Below are 14050 nucleotides of genomic sequence, written 5' to 3' on the forward strand. Positions count from 1 at the left end.
TTTCTCCATAAGCACCATTGCCGCCACGCCATAGCTTCATCTATGAATAGTTTGACTATGATATTTTCATTACATACCAATCCATAGACAATTTTTTAATATGATATCTGTCACCAATTGTATTAGATCAGTCACTGTCAAGCTTTTTGTAAAACCCAGTCATTTAACAGTCAACGAGCAACAAATGAAAATTGAAAATATAGTTCGTGTCAAAGGTTTATGTGGTAATGATGTGATTAATTTCATCCTTTCGTTATTTTACTCGATAATAAAAGAGATAATGGACGTGTAATAATTTTAATACTAGTGGTTTCAGTGTTAGTAAAAATAGCCAAGTTTTTCATAGCAAAGCAATAAAAACTAATTATCTTATAAGAAAAATATTTAGAAGAAAAGGTGAGTTATTTTTAAAAGTTAAACGATCTTTATTTTGTTAAATTATAATACCTTTTTTTAATTAGAAACATTGCATTATATCATATGAGAGGAATGTCCTACGAAAATATAGGCGTTTAGAGAATATGCGCAGTTTCTTATATCCAGGGATAGCCTACTTTCTCGAAAACAGCTGTTATACCGTCACACCTTTTCCCCGCAAACCAGCTGTGTCGTCACTTGTTATTATTTGCTTATATGCGTACGTATACTGACGCTTTATGTAAATGTGGAATAATAATGAAGGTCATGGGTTTAACGGCAGATCGATTTATCATGCGCTGAAAATATTTCATTTCAATATTGCCCTTATTTCCACCTCTAAGGAAAACATTCTAAAGTAAAAAATACAATATTCATAGTGATTGATTATTAGAATTAACTCAAATGTTAGAATTGACTTTGTTAATATTAAAAATAATCACTAAATGTTATTAACAAAATAAAAAATCTATAAAAGAAAAATATAAGAAATACACAGAAATTGTATTTAATTATTTTACATGCTAATAAATTTTATAAAAGCTGGGTTTTTTCTATAGATGTCTGTAGGTTGGGCTAACCTACCCATCCTTCCACTTAGGTGTATACTTGAACACCTGAGCGTAAATGATGCACTTGCAGCTACATCAACTTGCCAACACTGGCGCAGTGCCATACTATTATATGAAGGACACAAGTAAGACATATCACATATTCTGCCTTAATTAGCTGTTCTCATATAATTAGAAAAAATCATAATATTATCTAAACAATAAATTTTTAATAAGAATACATTTTTCAAAGTTACAAATAATATATTGTTTTAAAATAAATTTTTGATATCTGTGTGTTTTATGCCAGTATTTGTTTTGCAGAGAAGTTATTAAATTAAGTGTAAAGAACATAGAGAAGAGCATGTTCCTGACTCGTATATTTAAAAAGTACACAAAACACTTGCACATTTACATTGACACAACAGTTGTAGAAGAATTTGTGTCCTTTATGAACTATATTTTGCCATTGTAAGTATTTATATTTTTTTTTTACTTTTTGCAACATTACTAGAAAATTTACAGTAGCCAGTGCAGGATAAAAAGCAAAGCAGTCTACAAGCCTAAAGCATTACAAAATTACATTATCATACTGTTACTAAATCATTCTTGTACTTGTCTCTTACTTAAGTTAGTAATTGTAATGTGGTAAGTAAAGGTTCATTTTAAATACGAAATATACTGATACCACTACATCAAAAGAATCACTATACAGTTTAAGCTCCTATATATTTTTTGTAACGAAAAATAGAAACGTGGAAAATTAATTTTTATCCTTTGTAAAAAGTTACAACAAGTATTTGTGTTGCCTAATAGGAATGTTGTGTGTCAATAATTCATTAATAATTTCGTCGTCGAATAAAATATGTTTTGCGATTCTTTTAAGGGTCAATATTCTGGGTAAACTATTACTGTAGACAGATTTTATAGTACTGCAGATTATATATCTGCAAAACGGTATGACGGGCAGATGACCTTGAACTTTCCCAGGCTTGTAGCTTTATTTAGGCCGAGCGCAATCGATCGAATTGTATCCCCGCACAGGATTCTCATGTATTGATTAGATCATAACGAGACCTAGAAAGATCGACGAAGTTAAATATTTGTGACTTCTTTCATAAGGGCATACAAAATGGGTTCTTGTAAAGCAGTTGTGAAATGTTATTGTAGAAAATTTCAATTACATGGAGTGTTGGTTGTGCAATCAAAAACACCAACAATGATGTAATAATATTACAATAGGCTCAGTGACGATAACGCGATTACTAAGATACGATTAAAAGCAACACTGTTGTATCTAATACAAAGGCTTGTGTTGTAAGCATTTTTAAAAATATCTGGATGTTACTTGTGCAGCAGATTGTCGTTATGTTAAATGCGTACGTTTCTCTGTGATTGACGTATAACTCAGAGGTCCAGCTTATACATCGATGCCCATCGAAACATTGTTTTCGATTTATCATTTTTATATAATGTTTCACATAGTGAGTAGTTGCAGAACTGAAAATATTCTTAATGTTTTGTGTCTGTAATGTATAAGACTGAAAATCGCTTATTTTGGAAGACAAAGACGAGTTAAGGTACTTATTCGATGGGTATAATGTAAATTTTTCTGTTATGTCGGATATGCTATTATTTTGTTTAAGTTAAATATATGTATGTGTATGTGGTTATCATATTTGATAGTCTAACTAAAGTATATGAGAGTTAAAAGTTAATGACAAGGCTCTGGTCGGTCTTTGACGATAAAAGTTACCACATATGTATCCAGTTTTTTTTTTTATACCGGAAATACTTATCTTATGACCCGTTTGACTTAGGAGTTCTAACACCAATTTACATATTATATTTGAATAAATTCACTTTCGAGCTCATAACCATATTATGACGTAATGTTGTTACGGTTAATCATGCTTACGTCGTTTTATAATGTACTTTAAACGTGTCTAATAACACCTATATTGGCTTATCTACTTAATGTGTAAAGGAAGAATTTTGTGGCTATAATTTATATACATATATGTAAAATCTTATGACGCGTTCCAAACTTATGAAACGATGCTAATTTAAATAAAACTTTTAGGTGTAAGCTTAAATCTAATATTATATTATCTTTCCGTAAGAATAAATTAAAATACTACTGGTCAGATTTAAAATTATTTCACCACCACATATACATTATGCCCGAGTAATATAGGCTATGTATAGTTCCTAATTAAGTAAATGTCGAGTAACTATATTGACGGAATTTTTAAACATCCTCTGTTTAATCAGTCACTACTGTAAACTTATTGTGCAGACACAACAGCCTTCAAATAACAATGAAATCAACTGTTGTAAGGAAGTACACCTCAAGATATATGATCTCGATGTAACAAAACACGTAATATAATGTCGATACCCTTGGCGGCCCTTTCACCGGTAGCTAAACTAGACTACAACGCTACATTCAAATACTTTTCTGATATTATATGATAGTTGATGTAGAATCTATTAAACGTTTTGATAGAAACAAAATAATTACATTAATGAATTGCTTGAACTTCGACGACAAAGATTAGTTCAAGCAATTATGGTGATCGCTTTCAATTTCTGTGTTTGACAATAAAATACGTGATAAATAAGTTATAATATGATTCACTTATATACGAAAGTCTACAAAAACCTTTACCTTCCGATTGCTTGTTTATATTACTAACAAAGATAGAAATTTTGCATTGTAAATGTTCCGAAAATTCTTGCTATAGTGGGATGGCTTAACTGATAAGTTGAAATACATGATATCATTTCATCTAAGGAAAAAATTAAGATAAATAATTTGTTGTAAATAAGGTTTTCGGATGCAAATCATTAACTCGGCGTTTTTAGTGTTTTGCCTTAATCAATAGCATACGCTATTTGCTACGAATTGGTGCTATTTAAATTGTACAGATAAATTCTTAAATGAAAATGGGATGGGAAACGGAGCTTAAGATGTAACCCTAGTAGTTATATAGGTATATATATAATCTCTAACGACGGCAGATTTGTCCCCGAGATAAAAAGCCGAATCGGCATGGCTAAAGATGTCATGACACGTTTAGGCAACATCTTGAAGAAAAGAGCAATTGGTATCTAAATCAAAATAAGACTGATACGGGCTCTAGTGTTCCCTAGATTCTGGTATGGAGTAGAAAGGTGGACTATCTTGACTCGGGAAAGGCAAAGATCGATGCCTTTATGATGTGGTGCTGGCGGCGAATTCTCAGAATACCGTGGACTGTGAAGCATCGATCCTGACCCAACTCCGCATACGGACTCGCCTATCTTACAGGCGATCAGAACTTGGACAGACTTAGAAGTAATGCGCTGAATATCATCGTTATAACGTCAGTTTAGTTCATAAATACAAAAAGTTGCGTATGCGGCAGTTAAACAATATAAACAAGACTGATTAATACTTCCTTTTCAACATGTATTTTATTTTTATTCTATCTATTCATCGATGTTGGGGAAAGTCAATCAAATCAGAAATATAGAAACATTTATTAACAATTTTACACATTAATAACGAAAAATCAAACTCAATATGACAAAAACAGATATAGAAGTAGAGCCAGTGATAATAAGCACTATTCTCGCTGTGGACACACGGGCAAGCCTTGTGACCGCAGCACTGATTTCCAGAGAGGCTATTGAGTACATATGGATAGGAACATTCCTATGCACTTCCTTTGTATGTACAAAGGGCTGTATGTACTTATGCTTTATCTAACATTGTTTGTGTGTGTGTGATAACAATAAGTACAATATATTAACTATTATTATTACTTAAGTTTTCTATCGAGGACTCTTGTAACTATTGTGTAGAATGTATCCATTCATATATTGAACCTTATATATTTATATATATCTTATATTTTATGTTGGAATAATTGAGGGCGAAATCTTCTATGGTTCTTTTGCTTTTTTGATGAGACTTCCACAACTTTAATTCGAGATTTTGCTTTCAGATACTTCGATACAATAAATCTAAACGAACTGGCATTTCTCGGTCCAAGTTACATACTTAAGAATCCAAATGTGCCAATACCACAACTGCAAAGGTAGGTGTCCTATGTAAATTATCTTACTGTATGTGCATGTTTTATTCTTTCGTGACTTAGGTATAGGGCTAGACTATATATATAGACTTTTCATGATGTTGATGATGAAACTTTCACACATGAAAGTGCTATACATATGTAAGAAGTGTTCTCGAATATGGTTGCTCGGTTTGGTCACCTAGTTACACAGTACAAAGAAAAAATTGAAAAGATCGAAAACGATTTTATAAAATGTATCTACTATAAGATCTATAATATGTTTGATACCTATAAATACGCGTATGAACATTTTACAATTGATACTTTCGACATTCGATTACGAGACGCCATGACATCATCTCAAATAAAATTAATTGCAGCTCCCTACTAGAAAAATTTCCCTTTCATTGTTCCTGCCTACCAGACTCGTAGTCGTGGTTTGTTTCACGTTCCTCACATCAACACTAACTATGCAAAAAACTTAGTTATGTATCGCGCAGCCCGGACATACAACGTCCAATATTTAAGCATTGACTTGTTAAGGCTATCGCGGAACATGGTTAAAAAGAGTATCAAGAATACCCATAGCGCAAAATCACCTGTGTCATGAGCATACACCACATACACACCTTCACGTACCCACCCTCACGTTTACACAATCACACAACACAGCCAAATTAGGTACCACTAAGTTAAATGTAGTGAATATTTTTTATTGCTTGTTTCCTTTTAAACATTTTTGAACCTTTATGTGGTTAAATATTATGTATTCCATCTCTACAATTACACTGAAAATATAGTCAGTGTAATTGTTTATTATTATATATAATTTTTGTTAGCTGTATACACAAAATATACAATATATATCAGAAGTAAATTAATATAACTTCTGATATCCTTTTCAGAATAATAGTTGAGACTCTCGTCTTCAAGAACCTACATAGTCTACAGAGGCTTCTTTTAACTGGCTGTGAGATGGGAACACCTAAAAATGAAAACGATAGATACGTAGTAAGTCTTGTTCTGTTATATAATATATATGTTAAGTATAAGACCTACATAAGTCGAGAAAGGGCATTCCGTGGATTTTTTTTCAAACTCGCATTCCGCATTGAATTCAAAACTAGTATTGATTAGATTCCGTTATCTGTCTTGATCTAAGATTAAAAGTATATATTTCTAGCGATTAAATGTTAGGATATTGGTAGATTATTCACAATGTTCAACTTCTATAGGATATGGACGAATGAAATGAAACAATGAAAATTAAAATGGAATTTTCTGTTTAGCACAAGAATGTAGAGTATTATTCGCGGCCGCTGACGTTCAGCACTAAGCGTTGCCTGGATGACACCATACTATCTAGAAGCAATGTCGGATTGATGATGTTCTCTAAGCTACAGGTAATATATTTTTTGATCATAGACTACAGTGCGCCCAATGTAATAGATTATATTTGACACTTTTATACATTCATTCACCTTGTGTCGGCGGGCATAATATTTTATTTATTTGAAGTTGGCATTACACAAGCGCGAACTTTTTTCAATTCCGATAACATTTTGAAATAATGATAAATTTTCAGATTAAATATGAAAAATATATATATTTTTAAGTCGATTATCTTCCATTTATAAACCATTATAAACATGAAACAATTCCTGTTTTATAGAGAAATGAATCGAAAGTTTATAAATTAAATAGAAATACAGAGTTATTGGTAATTCGACGTATTATCGTTAGGAGGATTGGGGTGACTATTTATGATAATTATAGTGCATTCATACAAAAATAAAAACATGTTTAAGTTATCATGTGTTTTTTTGAATTCAAGTAAAAAATGAAACATCAAAACTTTTATTTAAGAAAAATTTATCATAGTATCTCCTTTTGTCGTCTGCTTAAAAAAGAAAACGTTAAACATTGTTTATTTATCAATATTAAAACAAAAATTATAAATGTGAGATGAAAACTATAATATTTTAATATTTTTACCACTAAAATGCTGTAAACAAAAAAAAGTGAAACTTGCCTTGCCATTTATTATAATTACCGTTGTCATAGATCTCCAATAACTAAAACGAAAATCAATAATTAAACTAGGAACTTATCTCAAAGAAGAATAATCTAATATAAATAATATAATAATTATATTTAGGTTTATTGATAATTCCACATATTCCCGTGCACATGCGTTAAAAGATCTATTTATTAGCTTTTATGGATGTTTTAAAACTAGTTTGACAACTGTTTAAACAGGTGACAAATGTCATCTATTAAACTCTCTTTTCTGTAAGAATAAATATTCAAAATGACGGCTATGCCTCACCTCGGAGGCTCACCTGATGTTTAGTGATACCGCCGCCCATGGACACTCAATGCCAGAGGGCTCGCGAGTGCGTTGCCGGCCTTTTAAGAATTGGTACGCTCTTTTCTTGAAGGACATGAGACTTCAATGATTTGTACAACATAAGAAATCTAAGAAGTAGCTAATATCTGTGTTACGCCTCTACGTCTATCTCTAAATATATATTTAGATAATACAAAATTTATCCTCGATACGTTGCCAGGATAAGACAGGTTATATAATAATATTTAAACCCCCGTCCACAGTCCATAGTGATAGACTACGAGTACTTAAGCTCAGCTGCCGTAAACACACTGAGTCGTCTGCCGGAATTGGCGCTGCTCACTTTAAACATCGGACACAAGCGCCCTCTATCGTTGCCGAGATTCGAATGGCCGCCCGAGACATTGAACGTCGCTATTAACGTCGTAAGTATATTGATCAATATTCATAAAATGATAGTGAGAATAAGTTAAGTGCATTAAAACTGTAAAGTATTTCCCTAACCACAAAACCTCCATTTCATAAAAAACAAAACTGACTTTTGTCTTTTTTACACCACAGCATAAAGACAAGTGCGAGAAAGAAAGGAATGCGTACTTTTAGTGTAATAGGACTAAGTCTTAATGAATAAGGGCTAATCAATCATCAATTTCATTTTAATTTATATAGAACCTACTATTGAATTGTTTCCTATGTTTTGTTTGTTTGTTTTCCTTGACTTAATGTCCTTTACTAGGGGGCAGAGGGCGTCCACAGTGAGTTTCCATCGCGTTCAATCTTGAGCATCGTGTTTTACCTTGCTCCAACTCATTCCGGCTTTCTTTGCCCCGTCCGTAACTGTGCGGCGCCAGGTTTGTTTGGGACGGCCACGCTTCCGCTTTCCTTGCGGATTCCAATCAAGCGCCTACTTGGGAATATGATTGAGATCCCTTCGGAGTGTATGGCATATCCAATTCCATTTGCGTCGCTTGATCTGCTGGCTGATCGGGGTTTCTCGACAGCGCTCCCAAAGTTGCTCGTTAGAGATCTTTTCAGGCCAGTAGATGCCCAGAATACGGCGAAAACAGCCGTTAACGAAGACTTGGAGTGGGTTCAAGATGTCTTTGGTGACCTTCCACGTTTCACACCCATAGAGCAGCACGGATTTGACGTTGGATCCGAATATTTTTACCTTGATTCGACGCGTCAACATCCGTGACTGCCATATAGGCCGAAGTTGTGCTAAGGTTGCTCTGGCCTTGGCAATGCGCGAAATGATGTCCTCTTCTATACCTCCAGTTTCAGACACGACGCTTCCGAGGAAAACAAATTGTTGAACGCTTTCTACGTCCGCTACAACCATCCGCAATGGGATGCGATTCTTAACTCCAAGACCGCATTACTTTCGTTTTCCGGGTGTTGATTTTGAGTCCCGCAAATCCCGCCTCGCGTTCCAGGTCGTCCAACTTTGATTGTATGTCGCGGTGCGTGTGACCTAGCAGACATAGGTCATTAGCATAATCCAAATCTTCTAAGAAGTTGGTTAATCCCCACTCTATTCAGCGGCACTGGTTCTGATGTGTGCGATGCATAATCCCGTCGAGAACATCCAGAAAAAGTTGTGGCGAGAGTAAGCAGCATTGCCGGACGCCTGCGTGCACTTGAATATCGTCTGAGATGAGACCACCGTGAGTCACTCTACAAGAGTAGTTCCTATAGCTGGCCTTAACTAGGTTAATTATCTTTGGCAGGACACCAATGTTAGAGAGTCGCGACCATATGCTGCTCCATCTCAGCGTATCGAAGGCTTTTTCTAAGTCAACAAAGTTAAGATAAATCTCCCTTTGCGATTCTGATGCCTCTTCGAGAATGATACGAAGAGTGTTAATTTGGTCGGCACACGAGTGGTTAGGCCGGAAGCCAGCTTGTTCTATGCGAAGGAGAGGCTCGTCGGCTGCAGACAACCTGTCCAAGATAATTCTGCAGAAAACCTTGGAAGGGGCCGAGAGCAAGGTGATACCTCTCCAATTGCTTAGATCACCTTTTTTGGGCACAGTAATAAGAAGGCCCCTATTCCAGTCCTCCGGAAGCTTCTCGCTGGCCCAGATTTTGCCATTCAAAGGTGTCAGCGTGTCGACGGTAGTAGCCAAGTCCGCTTTTAACGTTTCTGCAGCTATTGAATCAAGCCCTGGTGCTTTATCAGTCTTAAGACCCATGACGGATCTCTCTACTTCATCACGTGTAGGTGGTTCGATATCGATGTCTAGTGGCCTGGGTGGTGGAAATATGTAATAAACATAAAATTTTGCATACATCGTCAATACACAGCCATAATTAAATGTATTTTAATTGTTTCTATCTCATATATTTCAGATTTCAGTACCATTGGACCGCTTCAACGATATTATAGAACATGTATTTGTTCGTGGGCTTCTCCTGGTTTCACTTAAAGTCATGTTCTGTAAAACTGTGAGTTATAATTGTTTTAATAATAGCTTTTAGTTACAAAAACGTTAATTCTTAGCTAAATAATGCTTTATTTCCAGCTATTAAAGTCGGAATTGCGTCTTTTATAATGAACAATTTAATGCGATGTAAGGTACATATACTTAGCCGAAGCAATGATTATGTTCCCGGGAATAAAATGTTGGACTTTAGTAATAAGCTTTTTAAATTTAAGACAGTACGAAGAAGTATTTTATTTTAAGTATGATTTGTGATTTATTGCCTACTACACACTTTGCCTACATTGATCTTACATCCTTATTTACCTATATTCCTAAGGTAAAACTAACAATATACTAGTAAGAATAATAATTCAGTAGCATTACAACCCTATCTAAGACAGCCATCAGATTTGTTTCTCAGCTGATTATCTTAACTATGCAATAACACTTCCCATTCTCACGTTTCGGTTAAAGGGCATGCCTTAGTTTCCTCAAAATAACATCTTACCAGCAAGCTTAGTTGCTCACGTATATATAGAAATGCATCTCACAACCTCAGGATTGAGGTACCAATTATTACATTATGTGTAAATAATATATTTTACAGTTCCATGTGCCACTGTTATCGCACCTGTCTCGTTTGTATAAGTCCACGCTGCAAGAGTTCGTGTGGGTGGACGCTCCGTGCATATCTACCACGCCATTTTACAGGGTCGTCAAGCCTGAACTGGTACGTATTGGTCTGGCATTTGAAAATATAGTCAATAGGAGAGATAGTAATTTTTTAAAGAAAGTAAAGTGTAAGTTTTTGTAATAATCCGAATGAGCTGAAATGTCAATGTCAAATATTCACGTGTAACTTAGTTCTTATGTTCTGTGCCGACAGTAAAAATTTTCTTAGAACAAAATTTCATTGTGATAAATTTTATCATTACCAACAAACTCAATAGAAACTTTCGTATGTAAGGCAACAAATATATGTTTGGAAGAAACCCATTTACATAGTTTGTCTTCTTTTATTTTATTATTCTCCTGTTTTGTGTTATTGTAAAGTGAATAAAGTGTTATACAATACAATTTCAGTACGATGTTTGTGTGAATCACATTCTACTGATGTGCTGGCAGTGTGTACAACTACGTAGACTCGTTATTCATGGTAAGTAGCTACAATAACTTTGTTCGGATAACTATAACAGTTGATACTAACATTTGTCCAAAAGGAAATCTATGTTCACGTATTAGGCATTTATTAATTATGCCTATTTGTTGATACATTATATATATATATATATATATATATATATATATATAGTTAGTCTTATTTCTTAAGATATCTTTTATATTCTTCGGGTATAATACTTAAAAAAGTGTTATGTTACTTTAATATATGTACGTAATAACCGTAAGTGTCCAGGAACGAGACAATTTATGCATGTTTCCAACTATAGCAAGTAGCTAATAAATTTGTTTCAATTGGTTCTGTCATATTGAATAAGGAGATCAGATTGAACCTTCAATCTACATTCTTTATAGGCTACTGGCTCTGGCAATACGACGTGCTGGGTATTGTGCGCCTGCGCAGGTCGTTGGAACGCCTTGAATTATCAGCAGTGTACGGGCAACAGAACCACTTCGGTACGGCCGATAATCGCGTACTAAGAGTTTTAGCCAATGACGACTTGGATATTTTGGAAGCTCAATATATTGAGGTATGTATTGGCTTGTGAGAACCACTCTTTGGGATATGCACTTGTCTATGTCCGAAAAAAATTGGTTTGAAACTAAAAGAAAATATATGAATACACACAGTGTATCTTATATATAACCCTTCAAGGGTTTACATAACTCTTCAAGGGTTGTCGAGTCTAAACATTCTAGTCATTGAGCATTTTGTTCCTATTTTATAAAATAAAGGCTTCGACAGACGTGACCTACTTACGCTAAACAAATTAGTATGGAAATGAGATTAGCTCACACTTTGTCACGTGACCAATTTCAAACTAATTCGAGAATTGTGAATTTTTCTCAAGCTCTTGGTATGGCTGTTAAAAAAATTGCGTGTTACTATTTTTTTTTAGAAAATCAATGAGCATACACAGTTCAAATGGGCGCCAACAACATATGAGGCTTTGCCGCCAGCGCTCAAGCTCAATGCTACTTCGCAAGATCGGGCTGATTACTACATGCGTGAAAGTTCCATATAAACAGTGAGTATACAGATATTGATTGCTAATAGCTATTAAATTTTTCACAAAAATTATGAATTTCAAAGCATACAGATACCTACGGGGCAAGTGTGTCATCTGATGTTAAGTGATTCTGCCGTCCATAGACACTCACACCCACAGAAGGCTCGCAAGTGCGTTGCCGGCATTTCAAGAATTGGTACGATATTTTCGTGAAGGTCGAATATATAACATTTTATATCTGGTCATAGGGTTCAAATATTATGTCACGCTATATTTGGGGATTCTTGAAATCCCCCCCCCATGAAACGCCGCCGTAACTTTTTCTGTATCCAAAAGTAAAACGTTTCGTGACCACCCCTAGTGACTCTTCACACCTAAAACTTACCATTATGTGGTGTAAATAACTGGAAAGTGGAAAATAATATTAACAATAATGCGTAATTCAATCCCCGCCCCTCATCGTAACGTTTTACAAGAGTAACACCACCCCTCAAAATTCGTTACGTAATACTTAAACGCTCCCATAGTCTAGATATGTGAAAAATTTAAGTTAATTTCCTTATTATTTAACCTAAATCTAATTAATTCAACACGGCGTGATAAAATAAACCTTTTTTTTTCAGGACAAAGACAGGCTTCAAAATTCAAATTAAACCTACAAAATATATATCTTAAAACAAATCTAAATGTTAAATTTTAACTGTTGACGTCTCGCGCCAATACTAAGAGACAGCTATATTAAAATACCAATACGTCAAAAGTATATTTAAGTTATTCGATGAAATCAGAAGTATTCGGTATGTACACAGTTATATGTTTATAGAACTATGTATTTTTAAATTAGTTGCTATATACTTTGTTATAAAACGGTTATTTTGTGAAATAAGAACAAGTATACAAGGGCTTGAGTTTCCGTATACCAAAAGATAAAAGGACGTCGAGTTATACGATCTGTCAAACTATTTTTCTATCAAGGTTTGACATTTGACAGTGCTGGTCAGATTTTGACTTGTAAATAACGCCGGTATTATAATTAGCTTAATATTTTAAAAAGTATAACCGTGAATATGCGTATATATCGTTATATGTTGAGTTGGTGTAAACTGTTCTACTGAACTATTTAACGTGTGTTTAACGAAAATCCTGTAGGGCAACTTTTATATTGTTTTACCTTGGTAACACTGAAAATGTTTAGAAAATGAAAACCTACTTAATGTAGAAAGTTGCCAATACTTTTATTGTTTTTCGAAGTAATCTACGTTCCTTTCATCGCATTCGATGGACTCACTGAGAAAAGCAGTGGGCCAGCCTTCCTCAGGGGTCTCTTCTATGGCATTTTCGTACGCTTTTACCGCATCTTCAGGGCTCGTAAAGCGAATACCTCGAATTTTATCTTTAGTTCTTGGGTATAAATGGAAGTTACTGGGCGCCAGGTCAGGACTGTATGGAATGACTCATTATCTCGACACATGTCATAGTCAAATATTCACCAGTCCATGCGAAGGTGTTTCTGGTCATCGGTTAAAGTATGGGGAATCCACCTGGTACAAAGCTTCCTGACGCCTAAATGTTTGTGTAATATTTTTTGAAATTGACTCATACCAATGCCTAGGCTTTCTCGCATCTGGTAGGTCACTTTCTTATCTTCCTCTATCAAGCGTCGCACAGCACTGATGTTATCTTCAGTAGTCCTTGTTAAAGGACGTCCGTCACGCGGATTATCATTGAGATTGCTCGTCCACGCTTAAACTCGTTAAACCAATTGTAAATAGTGGCACGAGATGGGGCTTCATTAAGAAATGCTAAATTGGCTTCAATCATCAATGTTTTCTTTAGCAATGTTACTTGCCTTCTTGTAACTTGCCCGTACTAAACATTTTCAGTATTACCCACGTATTACAATATTTCAAATAAAATAAATATGATCCTTAAGCTATTGCAATAGTATATGTACACGCATAGTAGAGTGAGTTAATAAATTGTATTGGGAAATTTGTATAATGAGTTATTTTAGGGGTTTTGTTGTATGACACCTTTAAATTATAATTTAAAA

At 34.5% G+C, this 14050-nt stretch overlaps 1 protein-coding gene across 1 annotated transcript; it reads left to right on the forward strand.

Moving 5' to 3' along the window:
• The first annotated feature begins 164 nt into the window (after positions 1 to 164).
• LOC123711244 lies at positions 165 to 13397 on the forward strand. Its single transcript, XM_045663735.1, has 13 exons — positions 165 to 396; positions 978 to 1114; positions 1293 to 1439; positions 4961 to 5053; positions 5938 to 6043; positions 6322 to 6435; positions 7646 to 7807; positions 9735 to 9830; positions 10416 to 10538; positions 10892 to 10964; positions 11342 to 11517; positions 11887 to 12015; positions 12621 to 13397. The coding sequence occupies exons 2-12, from the start codon at positions 978 to 980 to the stop codon at positions 12010 to 12012; spliced, it is 1353 nt and encodes a 450-aa protein (XP_045519691.1). The 5' UTR covers positions 165 to 396; the 3' UTR covers positions 12013 to 12015; positions 12621 to 13397.
• Positions 13398 to 14050: the final 653 nt, after the last annotated feature.

This window comes from Pieris brassicae, chromosome 6 (genome assembly GCF_905147105.1).
Source record: "Pieris brassicae chromosome 6, ilPieBrab1.1, whole genome shotgun sequence".
In the NCBI taxonomy this organism is placed as follows: domain Eukaryota; kingdom Metazoa; phylum Arthropoda; class Insecta; order Lepidoptera; family Pieridae; genus Pieris; species Pieris brassicae.